Source organism: Mobula birostris, chromosome 9, assembly GCF_030028105.1.
Source record: "Mobula birostris isolate sMobBir1 chromosome 9, sMobBir1.hap1, whole genome shotgun sequence".
Lineage (NCBI taxonomy): Eukaryota > Metazoa > Chordata > Chondrichthyes > Myliobatiformes > Myliobatidae > Mobula > Mobula birostris.
In genome coordinates this window covers 125535744-125562903 of record NC_092378.1, presented here as the reverse complement: position 1 = coordinate 125562903, position 27160 = coordinate 125535744, and the positions used below count along the sequence as shown (strand labels likewise).

At 37.9% G+C, this 27160-nt stretch overlaps 1 protein-coding gene across 2 annotated transcripts in view; it reads right to left on the bottom strand.

Moving 5' to 3' along the window:
* Nucleotides 1-1054: 1054 nt before the first annotated feature.
* clcn7 (chloride channel 7) overlaps nucleotides 1055-27160 on the bottom strand; it is a 71170-nt gene continuing 45064 nt past the window's right edge. For both annotated transcript variants that reach the window (XM_072268758.1, XM_072268759.1), the window contains 7 exons: nucleotides 23203-23330; nucleotides 16995-17080; nucleotides 15111-15234; nucleotides 14008-14082; nucleotides 11939-12115; nucleotides 9554-9634; nucleotides 1055-2715 (listed from right to left, as the gene is read on the bottom strand). In XM_072268758.1, coding sequence (XP_072124859.1) covers nucleotides 2629-2715; nucleotides 9554-9634; nucleotides 11939-12115; nucleotides 14008-14082; nucleotides 15111-15234; nucleotides 16995-17080; nucleotides 23203-23330 — 758 coding nt within the window. In that variant the 3' untranslated portion in view covers nucleotides 1055-2628. The remainder of the gene's footprint in view (nucleotides 2716-9553; nucleotides 9635-11938; nucleotides 12116-14007; nucleotides 14083-15110; nucleotides 15235-16994; nucleotides 17081-23202; nucleotides 23331-27160) is intronic.

Here is a 27160-nt window from a genome sequence, read left to right as displayed (position 1 = left end):
TTTGTTCATTTGTGCACTTGCAAGACTGCCATTTGTTAGCATGGCATTACTCTTGAAATAAATAACTGCTGAAGGCATAAACAACTTTGAATCCATCATGTTGCTGTGGGCCTGGAGTCACACGAATCCTGATTGAAGAATTAGAAAAGAACACCAAGTTATTGGCTTTACCACTAATCTATTGACACGCGCGCGCGCACACGCACACACACAGTGGATTCTGGTTAACTGGGCCATCAGCAATTAGGACAGCTGCTTACCTGGGACAACTCTTAAAAGAATGAAAAGTTATTGAGAAAGTAGCTGGAAGTCCCTTTATTTATCTGGGATGCTATGCTACTTAATTGGAGCAGGTGACTGTTGCCAGTTTCTAACTAACATCAGTTGTCTGTGATTTAAAAAAGCAGTGATTTTTGTCACTGATAGTTGGCAAGAACTGTTTTGTTCACTGCAGTTTCAAGCATTCAGGCTTGAACATGCCACAAACGGCTGGGAGTGAAAATGAAATGATTTCACTACTTGAACAGTTTGAAGAAAATGAATTTGAAGGTATTGACAATCATCTTGAATGTTACAAATGAAAATAAAGGTTTGGAGGATGAAATCATCAAAACCATTACATGAAGGCAGTCCATTATCTACACTAGGTGCCTACGCTAATTTGTTCATTTACAGTCAATCAAAAGAACACGGCCACATAAACTTGAATTCCTCCGTTGATTATTATTAAATAATATACAATTTTCTAGTACTGTAGTAGTCTTCCTAGTGTTCTGATTTGTTCTATATTTCATTTAAATATACAACTTGTTACTCAGTAAAATGACAGTCTTTTTTAAAAATACTTCTTTAATTATTTCCATGAAATTTCAGCTAATTGGGGCAGGATGGAATACTCAGTTGTGATTCTTGATCGAACTCCAATCGTGGATTGTAAAATTTTAAACTGTAAGGATTTAGTCAACTGTCCCAACTCAGACTTAAAAACAAGGAATGAATAAAGACTACATGAACACAAAAGAATAGATTAAGAACTTAAACATTTATTTGCACATGAAACAAAATTCACATACACCCTGAAATTCATGAGCACAAAGATATATTAAAACTTGACAGAAAATATTTAAATAGAACCTAATGACTAAAGCATGTTAATGTTTCACTCATACGACCATCAAAATAATAATGGTTTAGATGTTTATATAGCAGAATAAAATTAAAATGTAAGTAAAATACAAATCACTATAAAAGGAAGTGTACAGATTAGTTATAAAAGATCTAAGTTTGCAAAACATTTTGGTGGTTAGTGGAACACTAACTATTTTTTTGCTTGTGTCCATTGTGTTGCTATCATTTATTACTTTATCAATTTTGTGACATATCAAGTTAATCTTATTTGATCTTGTGTTAAGTGAGGTGCACACATCAACTGTTCGCAACAGCAACGATTGCTGCAGATCAACATGATCACAGATAAACCAAAATTTTACCACTCAGTTTACCACTGCACAATTACATCTTCTACTACAGAATTCAGTCAAAATACTTTTAAAAATTCACTCTAGAAAACTCATTTGTCATTACCTTGCACTTTTAACAGCTTTTAAGAGTTTTATAAAATATAAAGTTGTATAATAGAAGTGAAGATGTAATGATTAAAATTGTAAATATAAATAACACCCAATAAACACAAATACTGAAAAATTTACATTGTGCTCAGGGTTAAGAGTGGCTTTACATTTGTGTAAACACAACGCACTTTCCAGTGGCCATCCATACTTGTGACAAATAATCTCTGAATTTAGATCATGATCTGCTCCCATCTGATCAGCAAGGCTGTAGAAGGTTCTTGGTAGGCTATTGTCTTTAGTAGCTGCAGTGCAATTCCAGCTTGGTGCAAGTATGTATTTTTTTTAGGTTCTATTGTTCATTTTTAGATTGTCTTACATATCATGTTTAGGAAAAACAGGTACTCTTACTTGGGGTGATACACTAGAATTTACAGCATAGAGTTATGCAAGAATAAGATAACTGCATACATAGAACTCTCATTTAGCTGTCCTTTAGCAAGGTGCGCTTGCAAGATAATTCCATTCTGTTGGCCATACTTCACAGGTACCTTGATGGAAATATGTAGCTGCAAAGCAAGTGGAAACCAACTTCGCACCTAAGCACGGAGAGCAAGCTGTTATCTACGCAGTTGTTTTGTCACCATCTCTTATTTGACTGAGTAGCAGCAAAAATTTATGAAATTCAGACAAAGTCCCAAGACAAAAGTTCCGATTCCACTAGTCATACAGGAGATCCATTATACATGTATTGTGCATACTTAATTCCCAAGTCCTAAAGTTCACAATGATCCAGAAAGAACAGCAGAAAACTGTGCAAGGCAAACATTTGTTCTAGTTAAAAATATACAACTGTACAATTTTATGTTACAACAAATTACAGTGCAAATGATCAATTCTGGCACACTATGGTAGGCCTCCAGAAGATATCCTGGTGTGTGAGGCTCCATTCACATGAAGTGCAAAAGAATAGTGGCTGCATAAAAATGTTTTAACTAGAATTTTTCAAAAGTTAAAATTCCAGTAGGTCAGAGTCTCTGAAGAAATGCATGCCATGAAATCACGTTTGTGCCATTTCAAGTTCCTCCAGTTGTCCTTTATGCAAACGATATCTAGCAAGATCTTTTCTGGTAACAATTCCAATTACCTGTATGCAAAAATATTTTTCAAATCAATTTTGGCATACTATCAGTTAATGAATAAAAACTTCTGATAAAGCTTGGTTTGAATTATAGACAGCCTTTTCTGGAAGATATATTAGAAAATTCTGTTACAACACCATTTCCTCAATATTAAATTGTCTTTTTCTTTGGCTAGTAAAATTGACATTGGGTCTTAGATGTTGTCTAAATGCTGGTCTCTTACATGAACATTTTTTAAAAATATCTTCCTACATCTTATTTCCTAATTGATGGGCAAACAGAATGTAGAATGGCAACAATATTTTCCTCAAATCTTAATTGCTTAAGAAATGTGAATGTTGGAAAAAATATTTGAATAGAATTTCAATGAATTATTAAGTTCATTATTTCACAGATGAACATACTAAACGTAAACAAGGAATGTATTAAGACATCTAAATCTGTGAGTTATGTTATTCTGTGCTGTGTGGTAAACTGTGATTTCAAATTAAAATAAAAGATCAATTCAACTCTGGAGATCTTCAATGGCAACTTCCAAACGCGACTGGGAGGATTTGTGTGAGACAAGACCCCTGCACCATGGAAAGATGTACTATGTCATACATAAGGGAAGGGGTCTATGATGGTCAGAATGAGCCTTGCCCACAAAAGTAGTAAATATAACTGACAGGTGACTCAAGAGACTGCACATGCTAGAATCTGGTGCAACAGAAGAGATGCGAGGAACTCAGTGGGTCAGGCAGCATCCACAGAGAGTAATATAGTCAAATTTTTAGTTCAAGATCCTTCATCTGGAGAAGGAGAGATAGTCACTGTAAAAAACGGAGGAAGGAAGGAGTAAGCCAAGAACTAGCAGGTGATAGGTGGACACCAATGAGGGGATGATAGGCAGATCAGAGCAGGAATGATGGAAAATTATATTACATGATAAAAGAGGATGGTGGGGCATGGAACATAGGGAGGGAGGTAACTAAGGGAACCAGTGGGAAAAGTGCGTGGATAATGGACAAATGGAGGGGGAGAAGGTGAGGGAGGGAAACACAAAGTAATGGGGCCATTTGGATCAGGAAGAGAGAGAAATAGAAAATAAAAGGAAAAATAAGGGTAAAGGGATAGATAAGAATGTTTACTGGAAGCCTGAGCATTCAACGTTCAGACCAGCACTTTGGAAACTGCCCAAGCAGAATATAGGCATTGCTTTTCCATTTTATGTTTGGCTGTAACCTGGCAGTGGAGGAGGCCACGGAGAGACAAACATAACTGACAGCCAGTTGCATTTTAAGCCTAGATATTGTCTGAATCAAATATTTAAGCGAATGTTTGACCCAGAGAGATTCAAGAAGTTTTTGAAAACTCCCTCCTCAAGAATACATCACATGCATATAAAATTGCTTGAGTACTTTCAAAAACTGCATAATAAAACAATTAGAGATTTTTAAATGTATATGGCAAATTAATAACCACATTTTTAAATTGCATTGAAGTATATTTAAGGTAGCATAAAGTGGTGCCTCTATCATTTTCTCCCTTCCATTCAAATCAGTGGAAAAAGACCCATCACATCTTCTTTGATTGCACACAAAATTTTAGGACACTTGCCAAAGTTCTTTATCTCACTTTACAGGTTTTTAGGGTAGTAACACTGCATACTACCTACTACCAATTCACTCACAACACCAAAGTTCTACATTCACACAGAATGGAAGAAATCCCTTTGCTGTGAATGAAAATGATAATGATCAACCCCACAAAATTCAGGTCAATAATCTGCTGTTATACTCTCATTATTGCCTCCTCAATCTGATTAATGTTTGTGTTCATGTCACTGCATTTAAAAAACTTTCCTCCCTTGAAAGCTCTTTCTGCATCTAATCGTTAAGATGTTTTAAAAATCTTCCTCTGCTCACATAAAAATAAAAGCAGGATTTAGCTATATATCTTTTCAAGCACGTCCTACACTCAGTATCCTGGCTGAGTTGATCACAGCCTCAACTCCATTTACTGCCTATATCCCATTACCATAATTAATATAAAATTCTACAATCCCTAGCTTGAATACATTCAATAATTCAACTTCCACTGCTCTCTGGGGTACTGATTTTGAAAGATTCACATCATCTGTGTTAAGTGAATTATTCCTTTTTGTAAACATTTGTTCATCACAATCTTGTATGTTTTAATAAGTTCACTTCCCATTCTTCTGAATTCCAACAATCAAGGACCCATTTTGCTCAATCATTCTTTGTAGGGTAATCCCTTCACTTCAGTATCTCCCTCTTAAAATAAGGAAACCAAAACTATATGCAGTATTCGAAGTGTAGATTCAACAACACTATACATTTCTGACGATACTTCCCTACTTTCGAATTCAATTCCCTTTGCAATTAAGACCAATATTCCATTCACCCACCTAATTAATTACTGGACCCGCACACCAGCTTTAAGCAGGTGGTAGAGAAGGGACGTGCTCAGACCGATGTTTGAGATGTGTCTGTTTTAATGCAAGGAGTATCATGAATAAAGCGGATGAGCTTAGAGCGTAGATCAGCACTTGGAACTATGATGTTGTGGCCATTACAGAGACTTGGATGGCTCAGGGGCAGGAATGGCTACTTCAAGTGCCAGGCTTTAGATGTTTCAGAAAGGACAGGGAGGGAGGCAAAAGAGGTGGGGGCGTTGACACTGTTGATCAGAAATAGTGTCATGGCTGCAGAAAAGGAGGAAGTCATGGTGGGATTGTCTACGGAGTCTCTGTGGGTGGAAGTTAGGAATAGGAAGGGATCAATAACTCTACTAGGTGTTTTTTATAGACCACCCAATAGTAACAGGGACATCGAAGAGCAGATAGGGAGACAGATTCTGGAAAGGAGTAATAATAAAAGCGTCGTCGTGGTGGGAGATTTTAATTTCCCAAATATTGATTGGCATCTCCCTAGAGTGAAGTGTTTAGATGGGGTAGAGTTTGTAAGGTGTGTTCAGGAAGGTTTCTTGACACAATATGTAGATAAGCCTACAAGAGGAGAGGCTGTACTTGATCTGGTATTGGGAAATGAACCTGGTCAGGTGTCAGGTCTCTCAGAAGGAGAGCATTTTGGAGATAGTGATCACAATTCTATCTCCTTTACCGTAGCATTGGAGAGGGATAGGAACAGACAAGTTAGGGAAACATTTAATTGGAGTAAGGGGAAATATGAGGCTATCAGGCAGGAACTTGGAAGCATAAATTGGAAACAGATGTTCTCAGGGAAATGTACAGAAGAAATGTGGCAAATGTTCAGGGGATATTTGTGTGGCGTTCTGAGTAGGTACGTTCCAATGAGACATGGAAAGGATGGTAGGGTACAAGATCAGTGGTGTACAAAAGCTGCTGTAAATCTAGTGAAGAAGAAAAGAAGAGCTTACGAAAGATTCAAAAAACTAGGTAGTGATAGGAATCTAAAAGATTATAAGGCTAGCAGGAAGGAGCTTAAGGAAATTAGGAGAGCCAGAAGGGGCCATGAGAAGGCCTTGGCAGACAAGATTAAGGCAAACCCCAAGGCATTCTACAAGTATGTGAAGTGCAAAAGGATAAGACATGAGAGAATAGGACAAATCAAGTGTGACAGTGGAAAAGTGTGTATGGAACCGGAGGGGACAACAGAGATACTTAATGAGTACTTTGCTTCAGTATTCACTATGGAAAAGGATCTTGGAGATTGTAGGGATGACTTGCAGTGGACTGAAAAGCTTGAGCGTGCAGATATTAAGGAAGAGGATGTGCTGGAGCTTTTGGAAAGCATCAAGTTGAATAAGTAACTGGGACCGGATGGGATGTACCCCAGGCTACAGTGGGAAGCGAGGGACGAGATTTCTGAGCCTCTGGCAATGACCTCTGCATCATCAATGAGGATGGGAGAGGTTCCAGAGGACTGGACGATTGCAGATGTTGTTCCCTTTGTTACATACCTCATGGGTATCTTGTGACTGTCTTATGACCTTAATGTAATTGAGTGTCTAGTGAGCATGATGTCACATGTATTAGTATCGCAATGGAATAAAGGGAGTTATAGAGGCACGAGAGAGGAGCTCGCCCAGGTGGATTGAAGGAGAATACTGGTGGGGATGATGGCAGAGCAGAGATGGTAGAAGTATCTGGGAATAGTTCACAAGGCACAGGACAGATACATCCCACAGGGGAAGAAGTTCTCAAAAGGCAGGAGTAAACAACCGTGGCTGACAAGGGATGTTAAGGACTGCATAAAAACCAAGAAAAGGGAATATAAGGTAGCAAAAGTAATTGGGAAGCTTTAAAAATCCAACAAAAGGCAACTAAAAAAGCTATAAGAAGGAAAAAGATCATATTATTGGCTAACACGAGGAATTCTGCAGATGCTGGAAATTCAAGCAACACACATCAAAGTTGCTGGTGAACACAGCAGGCCAGGCAGCATCTCTAGGAAGAGGTACAGTCGACGTTTTAGGCCGAGACCCCTCGTCAGGACTAATTGAAAGAAGAACTAGTAAGAGATTTGAAAGTGGGAGCGGGAGGGGGAGATGCGAAATGATAGGAGAAGACAGGAGGAGGAGGGATGGAGCCAAGAGCTGGACAGTTGATTGGCAAAAGGGATAAGACAGGATCATGGGACAGGAGGCCCAGGGAGAAAGAAAAGGGGGAGGGGGGGAAAACCCAGAGGATGGGAAAGGGGTATAGTGAGAGGGACAGAGGGAGAAAAAGGAGAGAGAGAGAGAGAGAGAGAGAGAAAGAATGTGTGTATATAAATAAATAATGGATGGGGTACGAGGGGGAGGTGGGGCATTAGCGGAAGTTTGAGAAGTCAATGTTCATGCCATCAGGTTGGAAGCTAACCAGACGGAATATAAGGTGTTGTTCCTCCAACCTGAGTGTGGCTTCATCTTTACAGTAGAGGAGGCATTATTGGCTAGTTTGTCCTTATATTTAAAGCATGATAGCAACAATTTTTTTTAAGATGAGTAAAAGGGAGGTGACAGTTGATATTGGACCACCGGAAAATCATGCTGGTGAGGTAGTAATTGGGGACAAAGAAATGGCAAATGAACTTTGCATCTGTCTTCATAGTAGAAGACACTAGTAGTGTGCTAGAGGTCCATGTGTCAGGGAGCAAGAGTGAGAGCCATTGCTATTACAAAGGAAAAAGTGCTAGGCAAACTCAAAGGTCTTGAGGTGGATAAATCACCTGGACCAGATGGACTACATCCCGAGTCCGCAGAGAGATTGCTGAAGAGATAACAGATACATCAGTCATGATCTTTGAAAAATCACTTATTCTGGCATGGTCCCGGAGGACTGGAGGATAGCAAATATCACTCCACTCTTTAAGAAGGGAGGAAGGCAAAAGAAAGGAAATTATAGGCCAGTTAACCAAACCTCAGTGGCTGGGAAAGTGTTGGAGTCTATTACTAAGGATGAGGTTTGGAGTATTTGGAAATTAATGATAAAATAAGTCAAAGTCAGCATAGTTTCTGGAAAGGGAAATCTTGCCTGACAAATCTGTTAGAGTTCTTTGAGGAAGTAACAGGCAGGGTGGACAAAGGAGAGGCAGTGGATGTCACTAATTTGGCTTGTCAAAAGGCACTTGATAAGGTGCCACACGTGAGGCTACTTAACAAGATAAAATCCTATGGTGATACATGGATGAGGAATGCCTGACAGGCAGGAAACAGCAAGTGGGAATAAAGAGGGTTATTTCTGGTTGGCTGCTAGAACTGGTGGTGTTCCTCGGAGGTATTGGGACTACTACTTTTCACATTGTTTGTCAATGATTTAGATAATGGAATTGATGGCTTTGTGGCAAAGTTTGCAGATGATACGAAGATAGGTGGAGAGGTAGGTAGTGCTGAGGAAGTAATGCGATTGCAGCAAGACTTAGACAAATTGGAAGAATGGGCAAAGAATTGGCAGATGGAATACAGTGTTGGGAAATGTATGATAATGCATTTTGGTAAAAGGAACAATAGTGCGGACTATTACCTAAATGGTCTTATATCAGAGATAATATCAGAGGTGCAGAGGGAGTTAGGAATCCTCATGCAAGACACCCAGAAGGTTAATTTACAGGTTGAGTCTGTGGTAAAGGCAGCAAATGCACTGTTGGCGTTTATTTCGAGGGGAATAGAATATAAAAGCAAGAAGATAATGCTGAGCCTTTATAAGACACTAGTCAGGCCGCACTTGGAATATTGCCAACAGTTTTGGACCCCATATCTCAGAAAGGATGTGTTGTCCAGGGGAGGTTCACAAGGATGATTCTGGGAATGAAGGGGTTAACATATATAAGGAGGGTTTGTCACCTTTGCGCCTGTACTCACTGGAATTTAGAAGAATTCAGGGGGATCTCATTGAAACCTACCAAATGACTAGATAGGGTGGATGTGGAGAGGATGTTTCCTATGGTGGGGTTATCCAGAACTAGAGGGCACAGCCTCAAAATTGAGGGGCAACCCTTTAGAACAGAGGTGAGGAATAATTTTTTTTTAGCCAGAGAGTAATAAATCTGTGGAATACTCTGCCACAGACTGTGGCAGAGGCCAAGTCCTTGCGTATATTTAAGGCAGAAGTTGATCGTTTCCTGATCAGTCAGGGCATCAAAGGTGTACAGGGTTGAGTGGGATTCAGGATCAGCCATGATGGAATGGCGGAGCAGACTGAATGGCCTAATTCTGCTCCTATGTCTCATGGTCTTAACTCAGTTCTCTTTCTTTGAACTAACTCAATACAATTTTAAAAGTACACTTTTCCCAGTACTTTCAGCGAAAGCTTGTCAAAATATTACTATACACGGCACTCCATTTAACATTTTTTCTAGTATAATTTAAACCACTCACCCCATTGGATCCATCACATATAACCAAGTGTCTCAAACCAAGAGTACGAAACAATCTGAAGACTCTAGGTAGAGATGCCTCCTTTAAAAAAAAAACAAATATTGGATTTAAACTTGTAAACCAATTGTTTTACTGTTGAATATTGAGTTTCTTTGTTGACTTCCTAACCCAATGTGAACAAGATGAATTTGAAATCATTCATAAACGGATACAATGGACACACATCTGCATGTTGGGGATAATCTGTCATTGTCCTGTGTTCATTAGACTCTCTTCCCAAGCAAGACCTGAGGCACAGCCTTCTGCTGAAAGATGAGCCACCAGCACATCAGAGAAGCTGCCTTAACAAGTACAACACAGATAGCCGTGAGCATTTCCTAATGGCAGTTATCACACTGTGGTCTATAATGTCTCATTTTCTTGTAAAGAGAGTGTTATGTTTTCAGCCTTCCAGTCTGCTGGGATTCCAGAATCGAAGGTGTTTCAGAAGGCCACTAACCAAGTATCCACTATTTTAGCAAACACTGCTTTTATGACCTTAAGATTTAGGTCATTAAGTTCAAGGATATCTTTAGTCCTATTAGTTTACTTTTCCCAGATGACAATTGCTGTAATTTCTTTAGCCACCAAATCTCCATTATTTCTGCTCTGCAATATTCTGATTCTATCAGGATGTTATCTTTATTTTGCTGAGTACATACAAATCAAAAGCAGGGTTTCTGCCATTTTCATATTTCTCCATTATGAATTTTCCAGGGAACAACAAATGGTTTAGTTTCTGGAGACAGAAAGAGTCTGCAGATGCTGCCATCAGGAGCAAGAAACAAACTGCCAGATTCAGCTCAAGCAGCATTTGTGGAGGCAAAGGGATGGTTAATGTTTCAGGTAGAGACCCTGCACCTTCATTGTAGTGTAGAGAGATGACAGCCAAATACAGAAATGAGAGAGAGTGCTGAGACAGAGGCTGGTAGGTGACAGATGAAATTAGATGAGGGGACATGATGAGCAGATGTAGCCAGGTAGGGTGAAGGGAGGGATGATGGACAGATCAAACCAACTGGAGGAGGAGGAAGGAAAAAGAAACCCAGGTGGATAGGTATGTAGGTGAAGGGTAAATGGGGAGGGCAATGATTCTTAGTTCAGAAGCGGGAGAGAAGGGATAGGTGAACAAGAAAAAACCTGGGTGGATTGGTGGGTATGGTTCAAGCATGCAGAGAGTGTGGAAAATTCAGTGCTTGCTTTAACCACTTGGTTCCATCAGCCCATCTCTCAGCCCTCACCCCTCTTCCCAATTTATCTGTTTCTACCCATCTCAAACTACCTTGTCTCATCTCTCACACTCACTTTTACATAAAGGCTCTCTTCATTCTACAGTTAAGATTCTGTCTGACCTGTTGAGTTAATTTTTAGTTTAGTCTCTGCCTTTTTATATACACTTAGGAGCATTTGCATTCTGTTTTTATGATTTTTTTTCCTGTTTTATTGAAATGCAAGTTCAAAATAATGTGGGTATGATGACCAAATAAAAGCATTATAAATCTGTTGTGAAAGATGTAGAGAAAGAGGACTACGATAGCAATTGCATAAGAAGTTAAAGCGTTGGACAATGGTTAGAGAGAATTATGTTAAGTGTAGATTAAATACAGTTGAATTAATACAGGAGAACATAGAAAAGCACCCAACAATAAAGGCAAGCAAGACTCTTTCACTAGCTTAATAAAAAGTCAAAGCATTTTAAGAAAGATTCATCAGCAATATAGAAGTCCATAAAAAGTACAATTACTCTCATTCTGTGATGCACTGGCATTTAAAATTCTTACAGCTAAAGGGAATAGCCAGCGTGGTGTAGTGGCATCAGCACCAGACTTCAAGGAGAGTGGTCCCAGGTTTCAAACTATCCGTCTCTTTGCATCCTTTCCATCTGTGCTGAGTTGAGCAATGAACTAGCAACTTGGCTTCATAAAAAAACCCAATGCGCCACAAGGTGCAAAGAGGAATCATAATAAAAATGGGAATACAGTGCACAAAAAAAAACAACCAATCTTTTCAAGTGTAAGGAGTGAGCCATGAATAAATATCATTTTTATAAACCAAATATTGATAAGTCAGCATACCTACTTTAACAAAATTGCAATATTTAATGATCATATAAGAAATAGGAACCCCAATAAAACCCATGCTTATGTTTTAAGTAAAAATATAAAGCTGTGTAAAATCAATTTATCTTTTCTGTAAATGTAACCATTACATGCAGCGACTTAAAATAACTTATTAAACCGAGACAAAACTTCACATAGCACATTGTTAAAAAAAAGTTATTAAAAAACTGATCTGAAAGATCAATTGGACAATACAAATGTAAGATAGCAGTTTAAGATTCATTACCCCAGGCACACTATATGGGGTTGGGTTCATGAATTCTGTTAAGTCCATTGTACAATGTCGCTCATCCTCTGATACGTGAATAGACTGGATAGGAGGGAACCTTGGGTATGCATCTCTGAAATCCTTAAGTTGAAGCTTTCTTTGTGTCAAGTTTGAGTTTGCTCTTTCCACAAACACCTGAAAAATGCGAAAATAAAACTGAAGTAAAAGTTTTAGCCATAATTGTTATCTCCAGAACTAGAGGCATTATCTTTATTAAAAGAGAGAATAGATAGATCAAATTAAAATCAAATTAGATCAAGTTTCATCTTTCATAAACAATATCTTAAGAATAGTGTGAATTTATTTCTTGAGAAATTTAGATTAAAAAATACTCAGTTTATGCCAAAATGTCACTGAACACTATTTTCTTCCTTTCCACTACCTCCCAGTTCCACCTGCTAATATTTTACTTAATTCAGGCATGGCACCATGTAATATACCAGAAAAAGCTTCTTGAGGTTACACTTACTTTGAATGGATATGTTTACACCCCCAACTTCTGGAACAGCAGACCCAAAGCCACAAGTTAGGATGTGTGGTTTCAGAAGCATACACAAATCAATGCAAGCTCCATATCTGTCCTTTTCAAAAACTACGGACTGGTGTTCCTGCCCTTTTTTATGCTACATCAGCCAAATTTAGCTGGTAGCTCACCCATTTGTGTCAGGTGGTTTTAAACAAGAAGTAGGCAAGGCTTCATTTAAGGGTATTGTGTTGTTTTGGTCACCCTGGTGTTGCAAAGATGTGATTCAGCTGGAAAAAATGCAGAGAAGATTTATGAGGATGTTATCAGCACTCAAGGAACTGGGTTGTTTGGGAGTAGTTGGGCAGGACAGGACTTTATTCCTTGGAGCATAAGAGATCTTGAAGAGGTGCATAATATCAAGAGGGACATAGATAAGGTGAATGCACTGTCTTTTTCACAGGTTTGGGGAATCAAGAACTTGAGGGCATACGTTTAAGGTAAGAGGAAAAGATTTAATAGGAACCTGAGGGGCAATTTTTTTGCCACACGAAGGGAGGTATGTATACAGAATGAGCTGCCAGAGGAAGTGGCTAAAGCAGGTATAACAGTATTTAAAAGACACAGGGAAACGGCATCTTGGTCAGCATGCAAGAGAAGGTCTGAAGAACTTGTTCCCATGCTATATGACTGAATGCGAATAATGAATTGTTGAAGTTGCCGAGACACTAAATCATGGCTGTTCAGATACCTATTAAGCGATTTGTTGGACATTTTGCTAATACTTGGACAAGAGATTTTTCTCAGCACTACCTTTAAGAAAAAATGCCATTTAATCTCATAAAGTGGTGAGTGCATTTTTCTCTATTCATTAATGCTAATTCTTAAATTCAAATTAATCCATCCCAAGAACTTTTGTCTATCTAACATGTCAACATGATCCTCTAAGGGAGCAAGCCTTTCACGGTCAAACAACAAATACTTGAAAAGAAAAACTATTTTTTAAATATACATTTTCATGCGATTGTGAAATACTGTACAAAAAAAATCAAATGACCTATGAACTAGGAACAGCAACTCAACCGTTGAGCAAATCAAGTTGCTGCATTCTAACATGAAATACCCCTAATTGCATAATTTTCTTGGTTTCAAAATGACTGTTACGTGCCCAATTTATTTCACTCTAACATTTGAAATGAAGACAATAAATTGTACATTAGAGCTTAATCTGAAATTGACTAGAGTCTGGCTATATTTTACCAAAACTGCTGACATCCTTATGAATAGTAAACACAACTCTGTATTCATTGTCTCTTCCCCCATTCTGTAAAACAATCACATATTTGAAATACCACCTTGTAACAACTGACATATTAATCCATGTTTAATTCAGGTACACTTACAACAATACTTAATACTTAAAGGTGAATTACAGTCATAAAAACTCTAAAGGATGCATATAGTCCATACTCTTTTAAGGCAAAAACAAATCAATGTATTTCTAACATTTTGTTTTCATTTTTGATTGGTCATATTTCCAATTTTACTCTTTTTGAAATAATACCTTATGTTTCAGGAGGACAATCAATTGCGATCGTAATATTAATCCGCATAATCTTCCAACATTATCATATTCAGGCTGAAAAGAGAAAATATTTCATAATTAATGAACATAAACAGCATTTCAAGATACTTTTTTATTTTTACAATTTAGGGTAGTGTTTAAAAGAAGCAGTAAGAATATACTGTAGTTTATCAAACACAATGCTGGGTCATGAAAATGTATTCCATTTCAACAAAATGAAAGTGGGCCCAGGAAAATTATTAAACAACCAGCCTCATGGACAAAGCAATCAAGCTATAGGGTCACTACAGAATGAAGTAAATTGACGAGAATCAAAATACTGTTGCAGTGGAAAAAAAACAGTTCGCTTAGGTATGTCACGTTTTCCATATGAAATATCTCAATTTCTCTGGATTTAATAAACAGGCATTTCATGAATTGTTAAAAACTTGAAATACAGCATATCCAAGATGATTCAATTGCATGTAACATTACAAATGGTCCTGCAAAATACTGAATGCCACCATGCGATAGGTTGCTGCATCTAGCTAAGAGGCCAATAGAAAACAATTTATTTTCATCATTGGGAGGACAAAAATGCAAAATAATTATTCTGGTTACTCCAGTCATAACCCTTGATTCCCTTGCATCACAAAGATCATCTAGATGTGAATTTATCATCAAAATAATGTGTAGTATCTGAAGGAAAAGTATGTCATGGAAGGGATCGAAAGAGGGAAAACCAAAGCTGGCAATCTTGTGCATTTACAAGGGCTTAAAATAATTTGAAAAGAGGTAATTATATTTTTAATTACAGAGATGTGTTGATAACTACATACTAATTAAACTGAATGAACGATCTTAATAATAAATTTAGAAAAGCCCTTACTTGCTTAAGAATTGGAAATCCATTTCGATGTGAGAGATGACCGTATTTTGCACATATTAAGAAACCATAACTTTTATCCATTTAATTTTAAATAGCTACATCATAATTACATTTTATTACATTCTAGCCACATTCAAAGTCATCACAATGTATCTTCTGCATTTCCTGTATAATTTATACAAAGCAAAATCTATATATTTTAATATTTACATACCTTTTGATTCTCATCAACCACTGGAAAGCCATTATGATTAGTTGTTGTGTCACTGAGAATGTCCACGATGCGTCCAACCTTCTCAAGTCGTTTGAAACAAGTTACTGGGGAACTCATCACTTCACTAAAATTGAATAATGCACTTGGTATTAAAATGTATTTTATTATTATGCAATATTATTGTGCAATATAATTCACCTCATATACAAAATTGGAACTACAAGTTTCCATTCTTATCCTTGAAATCAACACCAGTATGATTCTAGAATGCAATTATCTGGGGTATAAAGTAAATAAAAATTTTAAAAAATCAATCTAAAACCAGAATGAAAAAAAAAATTCAGAGTTTTCTCTATTCTCAAGTATCTGGAGTAAAACTAGCTCTTATGCATTAAATATAAAATCTGCATTTAACCCTATATATGTACTTCACATCAAAAATAAAATAATATCATTAAGTATTATGGAGAATTAATGAGCCAATGCAACAACCCCAAAAAGGAGCCTCACGTTGGGCAAGAGATTCAGGACAACTTCATCGCCTTCTTACTCAAAGTGGGTGTGCAACATTAACTTGGAATTGGCATCCAAATATTAAAAATAAATTCAATAGCATCTCGTGGGATGATGCAAGCTTTTTTTAAAAAAAAACAGCAGAACAAGGTTCAGTGTAACTATCTCTAATCTGCAAGTGAAACATTCTTTGAAGAGGCAATTAAGTTTAGTTGAGAGCTATCCAGCTGATTTAATTTGGTTATACACAGGGAAAGTATTTGATAAAAGTTCTGAAGGCAAAAGAGGATCTTCCAAATTAATTCACAGTGAATTTACTACCTCTCTTGTACATCGCTGCTGTAGCGTAGTAATGGTTAGTAAAAGCTAAACGTAGCTTAAATTTACCAAGTCAAAATTAATACAAGTCATTCTTTCACTTATAGAGTACCCCAAGTGCTGAACAGATACCAGAATACTTTAGTGGCTTAATCAATATTTTAACATAGTTAAGTGCAATAGCCAATTTTGTTGTTTTCTGAAACCTGCTATGTGCTGTAAATGTTCATGCTGTTCATTTATATGATGTGGGAGACACACAAATATTGGTCAGCACAACATGACATAATTGCTACCTTAAGTAGTAGCCTGACAAAACAGGTATGACATCAAATTATTACGTATAAAAGACATAATTACAACTAGTGCTACAATGCATTAATTCTGCGTTGTTAGGTTTAATATGTAATGCGATAAGAAAACTAAATACTATCAGATACCTCCCCAAAATATAAGAAAACATTTTCAGTAAGTAATTTATTCATATGGTTCAAATGCATCACTACTATAAACTAGACATACAACTCCTGTGTTCTTCTTGCACCCACCATCCTCAAATACAGAAAGCCAATTCTGAATACATTTGCATCAATTATCTTATGAAAATCAACTTGCGAGACATAATGAGCACATATACACACAAAATAAGAGATTGAATATAACATTAGTGTTACAAATATTTGAAAGGTACTTTCAATATTTATATTCCATGCTCACATGCCTTGAAGTAGAATACTTTTGGAACAAACCTACATTTACATCAATTAGCTGACTGCATGGCAACAGCATAGTACTAGATTCCTAAAAGGATAAAATTGTAACTGAATTTAATAACTTATTTTTGTTGCATCCTCAGCAAAAGCACATATTATTATCTACTCCTTATGAACAGGACGTTAATGACAATGAGAAACCAAGGAATTATTTTAACAAAGATTGACAGAACTCACCCCTTGCTTTTAAATTTATGCAAATAAAATACTTGAAAAAAGTTATCTCAATTGATAACATAGGAGTAATTCCAGCTAGAAGAGACAAAATGGACAATCTTACCGTGCAGTTAAAGTATGAGACTTCTCAGGAGGCTCCCAACCAAGGAAAGGGACACTCTGCAACTTAATGTGAATATCATACAGTCCCTAAAACCAAAAACAATTTAGTTGTTAAAGTGTAGGTAATTTATAGAACCAAATTATAGTTTATATCAATATAGCTCTCCTTAATTTATTAAGGAACTGTAACACATTGCTAAGTCAACTGTTAATTTCTTTTTGCCAAGTCTTCTGAGACCAATACAAAAGAGAAGTACTGCAAATGTTGCAAATCAGAAGTAAATTCAAAATATTGGAAACATTCAGATCAGGCTAATACCTGGGATGAGAGGGCTGTTCTTTCAAAAGGGGCTAAACAGTTTTGCTTTCTCCTTAAAAGAATGAGGAGTAATCTTATTCAAGCATATGATTGTAAGGGGCCTGGAGATAGTTGAAATGTTGCCAATACCACAAACAAGGGAACATAGCTACAAAGTAAGTGTTTTGGCCTTTTAAAACTGAGGTATGGAAATTTACTTTCTTAGATGATAATAAACCTCTGGAATACTCTGTCATGTGGGTGGTAGGGACCAGACTGTTAGATATATTAAAGGCGGAAATAGGTAAATAAATTAAACATTGAAGAATTAAGAAATATGGTGAACTACACAGAAGAGTTCAGGCCAGTATAGATTAGCAAAGTGTGTCAGACATGAGATGCCAAGTGTCTACTCCTCCTCTCTTTTTTTTTGTATTATTGCATCTGTCGACAAAGAAATAAAGCTGAAATTTCAAAATGATCACCTCTTATCAGAATGTCCCTGATTAAAGATCACTGATTTGAAAAAAATACACTTTTTTCTCTCCAAATATACTACCCAAGCTGCTGAGTATTTCAGTTAATAAAAAAATTTCTAATTAATGTAATAAGGTTTAATTTTTACATTCCCTGCCATTTGATATGATCAGGGCAGATCAATGCTGGCCTCAACACATAATCCTTAAGTACAAAAAGCTTGGCAATAAGTAATCAATCTTACAGATACAAACTAAAATAGAAAAGTCAGATATCGAAATAAAACGTAACAACATTAACAACTAAATTCAAAGTCAATGGAATCCATAAATGAACATTGCTAGAATTAAAAATGACAAGGAACTGAGTGCTCAACAACCACAGTGAGAATCCCCTCAAGTGAATGAGACTGATGTTCTCGCTAAGATTATATATTCCACCTCCAAATGTGATCTTTATTTACTTTTTGTTAGTATGGGATAAATATCTAACTCATACTAATCTTAAAGTAGAATTCAACACTTAAGAGCTTGCATTAATAACTGTACCACTCAGCACAAAAGTGATGTGAGTAGAGCTCCTGCCTCACAGTTCAGCAACACAGGTTCAGAACAGAGCTCTGACACTGTGCATAGGGAAGTTGCACATTCTGTCCGTGATTGCATGGATATCTCTCTAAGAGATCCGATTCGCTCCTACTTCTTCAAAACATGCAAGTTGGTAGGTTAATTGATCATTGTAAATTACCCCTGGTGTGAATTACTCCTTTACACAGGTGAATCTGTGGAATTCTCTGCCACAGGAAACAGTTGAGGCCAGTTCATTGGCTATACTTAAGAGGGAGTTAGATATGGCCCTTGTGGCTAAAGTGATCAGGGGTATGGAAAGAAGGCAGGTACAGGGTTCTGTGTTGGATGATCAGCCATGATCATACTGAATGGCGGTGCAGGCTCAAAGGGCCGAATGGCCTACTCCTGCACCTATTTTCTATGTTTCTATGTGCAGGTAAATATAGGATCTGTGGCGAGTTGGTAACAATGTGGGAAGAATGGAAAGAGAGGGAGTGGATTAGTGTAAATTGATGTCCAATCATCAGAAGGCTTGTTTCCTTGCTTTATGACTGGGATTAAACTATAGAACAGCACTATTTTCAGAAGTGTACATTTACAATTTAAAAATAAACCATCTACTAATTTTTAAAGCTTTACATCCCAATCCTTAAATGCTGAATGCATTCCTTTCAAACAGGATAGAAATAGACATTTTATTTATGGCCACATGCACTTTGTTTACTCACAAGGATGAAAGCCAAAACCAGTTCTAATTTAGTCAGATTTTAAATTGTCCCATGCGTGTCACTCAATCATATTTACTTAAATTGGTAGACTTTTTCCAGGCAGCTAATCATCGGTGCTTATAAAATCCATCATGCTCATTAAATCCATTTTGTTCAATGCATTCACCTTTATTTCAGATATTAAGTCTTTTGTACATTTTTACTGATTCTCTGTGAGCAGTACTGGGAACTACGGAATGCCCACTACATTAATAGAATGGAATTTCAAGACTCCTCCTCAGCCTACATACATATATTCACGTTCTGATTATGGAATACAAAATAGATGACTAGAGGAAAAAAATTGGCAGCTCATATTTGTGAATTCATGAGAGAAAATAATATGACAAGGAATAATAAAAGGCCAGTGAATCCACTTGTATCCCATATAGTAATCCCATCTGTATGACCTATTTTGAGGATTAAACGTTGTTTTCAGTGTAAAAGTAACATTTTTCAAAAAATGAGGAAAAGAGGCCTACATTAATCACTACTTTGAATCATGCAATCCTGCTATGCACTGAATTATGTTCAGGAATACCTATGAAAAGACTGGCATAAGTCTTTACTCTCAATTATTTTTCAAGAACACATCTATAAACAACAGGGAAAAAAACATCCATTTCTCCTCCAAGAATAACTCACCAGATTGATGCCTCAGTTAAGGCAACTACTCATCTGACTGCTTATTATAACATAAAAGGAAGGCAGGATCAGGATCTGAAACAGGTTTACTATCACTGGCAAATGTCATGAAATATATTGCTTTGCTGCAGCAGCACACAGCAATACATAATATAAAAACACTATAAATTACAATAATATGTTAAAAATATTAATTACTTTGCAAGAAGCAAAAAAAAAGTAGTGAGAGACTGTAAGCAACACATCCAAAATGCTGGAGGAACTCAGCAGGCCAGGCAGCATCTATGGAAAAGACTTTCAGGCCGAGACCCTTCAGCAGGGCTCAGAGTGAGCTGGTGTACATGGATCCAATGTCCATTCAAAAATCTGATGCCACTGGGAAAGAAGCTGTTCCTAAAATGTTTGAATGCGTGCCCTCAGTCTCTTGTCCCTCCTTGATGGTAGCAATAAGAAATGGGGATCCTTAATGACAGATATCACCTTTTGAAGAATGTCCTCGATGTCGATAAGGATAATGCCCATGATGGAGCTGGCTGACTTTGCAACTTTCTGTAACTTCTTTTTCGATTCTGTGCAGTGGCCCCTCCATACCAGACAACATCTGTCTTTCCTAATGAAATAAAGCCGCGGTTGTGCCTTACTTATAACTGCATCAATATGTTGGGCCCAGTATAGGCCTTCAGAGATGTTGACACACAGAATCTTGAAGAAACTGCTCACCCTTTCCACTGCTGATCCCTCAGTGAGAACAAGGGTGTGTTCTGTCAACTGCCCCTTCCTGAAGTCCACGATCAATTCCTTAATATTACTGACCCTAGTGTGGTTGTTGTTTCAACACCATTCAACCAGCTAACTATTTCACTCCTGAATGCCTTCTCGACACCATCTGAAATTTTGCCAACAATAGTTGTGTCATCAGAAAATTTAAAGATAGCTTTTGAGCTGTTCCTAGCCACATAGTCGTGGGTGTCGAGAGTGTAGAGCAGTGGGCTAAGCATGCATCCTTGATGCGTCAGTGTTGATTGTCAGTGAGGTGGAGACGTTATTTCTGATCTGCACTGACTATGATCTGCCAAATAGAAAGTCAGGGATCTGGTTACATAGGCCCAGTTTTTGAAGCTTGTTTATGGTAGTATTGAACACTGAGCTGTAATCAATAAACAGCAGCCTGACGTAGGTAATGCTGTTGTCCAGGTGATTCAAGACAGAGTGGAGGGCCAGGAAGGCTAATGCCCATTGTGGCGATAGCAAATTGCAGCAGGTCCAGGCCCAGGCAGGAGCTTATTGTGGCCATGACCAAACTCTCAAAGCACTTCATCACAGTAGATGTGAGTGCAAATGGGCAATAGTTGTTGAAGCAACTCACCCTGCTCTTCTTGAGCACTCATACGATTGTTGCCCTTTTGAAGCAGGTGGGAACCTCTGACTGCAGGTGAGAGATTGAAGATGTCCTCGAACACTGCAGCCTGTTGGTTGGCACAGGGTTTCAGGGTCCCACCAGGTACACCATCAGGGATTGACACCTTGCAAGGGTTCACCATCATAACCAATGTTCTGGCATCTGCCTCCAAGACAAGAGATTACAGGGTCACCAGATACTGCAGGGATTTGCACAGACGTAGCTTTATTCTCCCTCTCAAAGTGTACATAAAAGGTGCTCAGCTCATCTGCAGGTGAAGAATCAAAGCCATTCACGATGTTAATTTTAGCCTTGTAAGAAGTAATGACCTGCAAACCCTGACTGAGCTGAAGTGCATTCAATTCCATCTCTAACTTCAACCAGAATTGCTTTTTGTTCTTAAAATAGTATTCCATAGGTCATACCTGGATTTCTTGTATAGTTCTAGATCACCAGTCTTGAATGCGACACACAGGTCAAGCCCTCAGCAGAATATGAATCTCCTGGTTTATCCACAGTTTTGGATTAGGCATGTCCAGTATGTTCTCGAAGGCACACATACAGGTCTTGATGAAGTTGGTGACAACTATGGCATATTCATTCAGATCCAAAGAGGAATTCCTGAATATCCTCCAGTCCACCAACTCAAAGTCGTCCTGTAAGGCCTCTGCCTACTTTGATCATATCTTCTTGGTCCTCACCAGCTGGAGCTGTGATCTTAAGTTTCTGGTCATACACTGGGAGTAGAGGTACAGCCAGGTTATCAGACTTTCCAAAGTGCAGGCATGAGATGGCTGGTAGTATAACAAAGGTCAAATGTGTTGGCTCTCTGGTTCCACAGATGTTATGTTGGTGGTAGTTGTTCAGATATTTCAAGCTAGCCTGGTCGAAATCCCCCTCAATGATATGGAAGGCATCAGAGTGTGCTGTTTCACAACTGTTGATCACAGTGCTCAGCTCCCTAGTGCCTGCCTGACGTTGGCCCGAGACGGAATGTGGACCACAACCAGGATGACAGCAGAAAGCTCCCTCAGCAGATAAAATGGATGACACTTGGCCACGAGATTCCAAGTCAGGTGAACAGGACTGAGCCAGACTATCACGTCTGTGCATTATGGTGAATTAATCATGAAGAATATGCTCCCTCCCATGGGCATCAAGCCCATTGGGAGGGTTGTTGGCTCCCAATAGAACAATCCCAAAAATCTTATTTCCCCTCTACACATTTCTAGTTCTTTCTTACATGCTCATCAACACCCTTTGGATTCCACCCTTACCCTGCATTAAGGGGTAATTTACGATCACAGGCAGAAAAACACATCATCACACAATGAACATGCAAACTTTTTTTTTTTAAAAAGTGTCCAAAGTCAGGATCAATCCACATCCTTAAAGTTACAAAGAAGGCTTTAACACCAACTAGTGTGTCACCACACCACATTGGTCCTATCTGAATCACACCAACCTCAAGAGTTCTATCTCATCTGACTGGGCAGTCACATTGAAAACAGGAACACAGTGTTGCTTTACTGCAAAATGCTATGGATATTATTTTTAGTGCTGTTTAAACCACAGCACAAAAGAACCTATAGATCTGGTCTACTTGACCTGAACCTAACAGGATCTAACTATGGTCTGTGTTGCACTGAGTATCAAACAAAATTAAGGCCATGGGATATGAGTTGCATCAGTATAAGTTGGCTCATTAAAAAAAGAACCAGCCAGAGAAGTGCAGGTAGGACAGCAAGCAGTTCCTGTTTCTCAATATTTAACTGTACAGCAAAAATATCTAACTCAAACTAAATTCCATGTGTCAGATATCAGTCAGGTTATGTATTAAACAAATCTATGTGATTGAGCCAGGTTTTAATTTTACATCCAGGCAAAGGTTAAGTTTAATTTTCTCAGCACTCAATGGAAACAACACAGTGCATGAAAAATAACTTACCTAAACAAAGCTTTATTTTCTTTACAAACTGAGGTGTTAATTGAGAAAATATTCTATGTTTATACAATCCACACTCAAACATTTGAAGTATTACAAAAATAGGCACCTCAATACAGAAATCCCCAAATATTTTGGCAGTCATCAGCACCAACATGATGGGAAGTCCATATGTCACATTTCCAGTAGCTTCCACAATGATGACCGTTAAGCTCAGTGTCATTCGCACAATGCCCCCTGTCAAAGGAAAGCGATAGAATTCAAGCTCAGCTGCATTTTATATGCAGTTTTTCCACACATTCAAAGCAATTGTATTTGGCTCCTATCTGATTCAGTTACATTGTTAATCTGGGTCCTTCTTTTACTCAAAGGTGATTAAAATGACAAGTTTTTCTTTCATCTGCTAGAGACTTTTAAGCTTAGCAACTATACATTATTTTCAGCTCCAACAGGCAATCTCCCAATCAGAGGCAATTAACAAGTTTCTTTAAAATAGAAACTCATCTTTTTCTCAAGATTAAAGAGCTTAAACATTCAATTACTATTCACACTTTCATAATTATTTATTAAATTGCTCAGCTGTTAATAGTCATATTGACCATGCAGTTATTGACATTAAAAAATGTAAATTATTTGATTATTAATATTAAGAACAATTTTGACACATAATTGCTATTTCAATTCAAACAGAAACTATGTGACTATGACAATACTGAAAAATATTTTATATTTTATTTTTAATCATTAAACATTCAGTTTGAGCAAACACTATTGACCCCACACTAATACCAAATGCTGGCATTCAATGACATTGCCATTGCTAAAATCTTGATGATCAACATCCTGAGTGTGGGATGGTGCCAGCAATGATCAGGAACTCAATCCAAAAAACTGAACCAGCCAGATAAATGCATGTAATTGACTTTATCAAAGCCTTTCCAAACTATCTAAGGTGCACATTAGAAGGACGATGCGCTTCACTTAGTGCAGCTCTAACAACTCAAGAGTTCAAGTCATCCAGAGAATCCCTATCTACTTGATCATCACCACATTCAGGAGGCCCAAATACTTGTTAGGATCCTTTGCAACTGCATCTTTGACTTCTTCATCAGGACAGCAGTCAGTGCAGATCGATAATAACATCTCCTCCTTGTTGACAATCAACACAGAATCACCTCAAGGATGTGTGTGCAGCCTACTGCTCTACTTTCTAAACATTCACGTCCGTGTGGCTAGGCACAGGTCAAATGCCATCTTCAATTTGCCAATAACACCACTGGTGACAAAGAGGTATGCGCGAGTGAGAATTGATTCACTGGTTTCACAACAGCCTTGTATTCAGCATCAGCAAGACTAAGTGGATTTCAGAAAGGCGAGGTCAGAACACACATCAGTCCTCACTAAGGGGTCAGTAATGGAAAGGGTGAGCAGCATCAAGTTCCTAGGGTCTGGATCTCAAAGGGTCTGGACCCAACATAGTGATGTAATTACAAAAAAAGGCAGGCCAGCAGCTTTACTTCATTAGGAATGTGAGGAGATTTGGTAATTTTTTTAGCAAACTTCTAGACATACTGTGGAGAGTATTCTGACAGGACGCATCACAGCCTTGTATGGAGGCACACTGCACAGGATCAAAAGGAGTTGCAGAGGGTTGTATCAGAATCAGATTTAATATCACTGGCATATGTCACAAAATCTGTTGTCTTGCAGCAGTAGTACACTGCAATACATAATAAGAAATAAATTGCTTTATTTATTTAAAAGCAGTGCAGTAGGACAAAAATACTGGGGTATTGTTCAAAGGCTCATTGTCTATTCAGAAATCTGATGGCAGAGGGGGAAAAAGCTGTCCATGAAATATTGAGTACGTGTTTTCAAGCTCCTGCATCTCCTTTTTGATGGTAGCAATGAGAAGAGGGCAAGTCCTGAGTGATGACGGTCACCTTTTTGAGGCATCGCCTTTTGAAGGTACCCTGGATGCTGGGGAGGCTAGTGCCCATCAGCTGGCAGAGTTTACAACTTTCTGCAGCTTTTTTTCAATCCTGTGCGGTGGCCCTTCCATACTAGACCATGAGGCAGCCAGTTAGAATACTCTCAAAGGTAGAAATGTGTGAGTCTCTTTGGTGACATACCAATTCTTCTCAAACTCATGAAATATACTGTAGCTTCAAGTTCCTGTAATTGCATCAATACATTGGACCCATGATAGATCCTCAGAGATGCTGACACCCAGGAACTTGAAACTGCTCACCCTTTCCACTTCTGATCCCTCGATGAGGACTGGTGGGTGTTCCTTTAACTTCCTCTTCCTTAAGTTCACAATCAATTCTTTGGACTTATTGAGGTTGAGTGCAAGGTTGTTGTTTCAGCACCACTCAACCAATAATCTATCTCACTCCTTGTGTGAAATTCAAAATTATAGATGACATTTGAGCTCTGCCTAGCCAGACAGTTATGGGTGGACAGAGAACAGGGCAGCGGACTAACCAAACATTCTTGAGGTGCGCCAGTGCTGATAGTCAACGAGAAGGAGATGTGATTTCTGATCTGCACAGACTATGGTCTCCCGGTAATAAAGTCAAGAATCCAGTTGCAGATTCAGTTTGGTTACTGAGGGTATGATTATTTTGAACGCAGAGCTGTAGTCAATAAATGGCAACCCGATGTAGGTATTACTATTGTCCATGTGATCGAAGGCTAAGTGAACAGCGAGTGAGATTGTATAAATAGTTTTCAAATAGCGACAGTTGCATGTGCTTGATTTTGTCACTGATAGTTAGCAAAAAGACAATTCAGAACTGTTTTGCGTACAGCAGTTTCCAGCATTCAGGCTTACTGATACCAGAAATGGCCGGGAGTGAAACTGAAATGATTTCACTACTTTAAAAACTACAAAGAATTTGAAGGGATCAACAATCATCTTGAACGTTACAATAAAAATGAAGATTTGGAGAATGCAATCATTGAAATCACTGTACAAACACAGTCTGTCATCTGTATTAGGTGTCTGTGCTGATTTTGTTCATTTACAGTCAAAAGAATGCCACACAGATGTATTCCTCTGTTGAGTATTAGGAACTAAAATACAATTTTTATAGTACTGCACTAGTATTGGGAGTGTTCTAATTTGTACTGTTTTTCATTTAAATACATAATTTATTACTGAGCTTATCTTATTTTTCTTTACCTTTTTTATTATTCCCCTGAAACTTCAGCTAATTGGGGCAGCCGCTTAATTGGATCAAAATGTACCTGCCCTAATATGTCCCAATTAACAGGAATCCACTGTATTTGATGATTTGCATTGGAGGAGCAAACAAAAAGTCGCCACTTAATGGTGCCATCTTACTGGGTTGTAGGCTTAGCCACTTCCATCATGGGCACAAGCCTCCCCTGCCATTGAGGACATCTTTAATAGGATATCCTCAAGGCTGCGGCATCCATCATTAAGGACCTTTATGATCCTGGATATGCTCTCTTCTTATTACTACCATCAGGGAGGTGGTACAGGAGTTTGAAGATGCACTCTAAACATTTTAGGAACAGCTTCTTCCCCTCAGCCATTAGATTTCTGAACAGTCTGTGAGCCCATGAACACTTCCCACTATTCATCTTTTGCACGATTTATTTAATTTTTCATTTTGACTTAAAAAAATTTTTTTTTACATTTTGCACTTTACTGCTGCCACGAAACAACAGATGTCATGATGCACATCTGTAAGAATAAACTTGATTCTGATTATGAGGATTTCAAAGTCATTTTGCTGATACTATAGCATAGAAGTCATTCAGAACAGTTTTGTCATGAGCCAAAAGTAGACTTCAGGCCAACTCAAATTCCCAGATCTTGATCTACAGCATTGCAGGTCACTGTTCTTTCACAAACACATCCATGAACTTCTATTTTTAAAATACGAGTCGGGCTTCTGCTTTCACCTCTCTCTGGCTCAGAGAACTTACTGAATGAATTATTTTCTCAACTCCCCTTTAATATTAAAGAGAATGAAATAATAATCGTAAAGGTGTAACTTAATGAAAAGATTAAATATTGAAATGCCAGGTTAAAA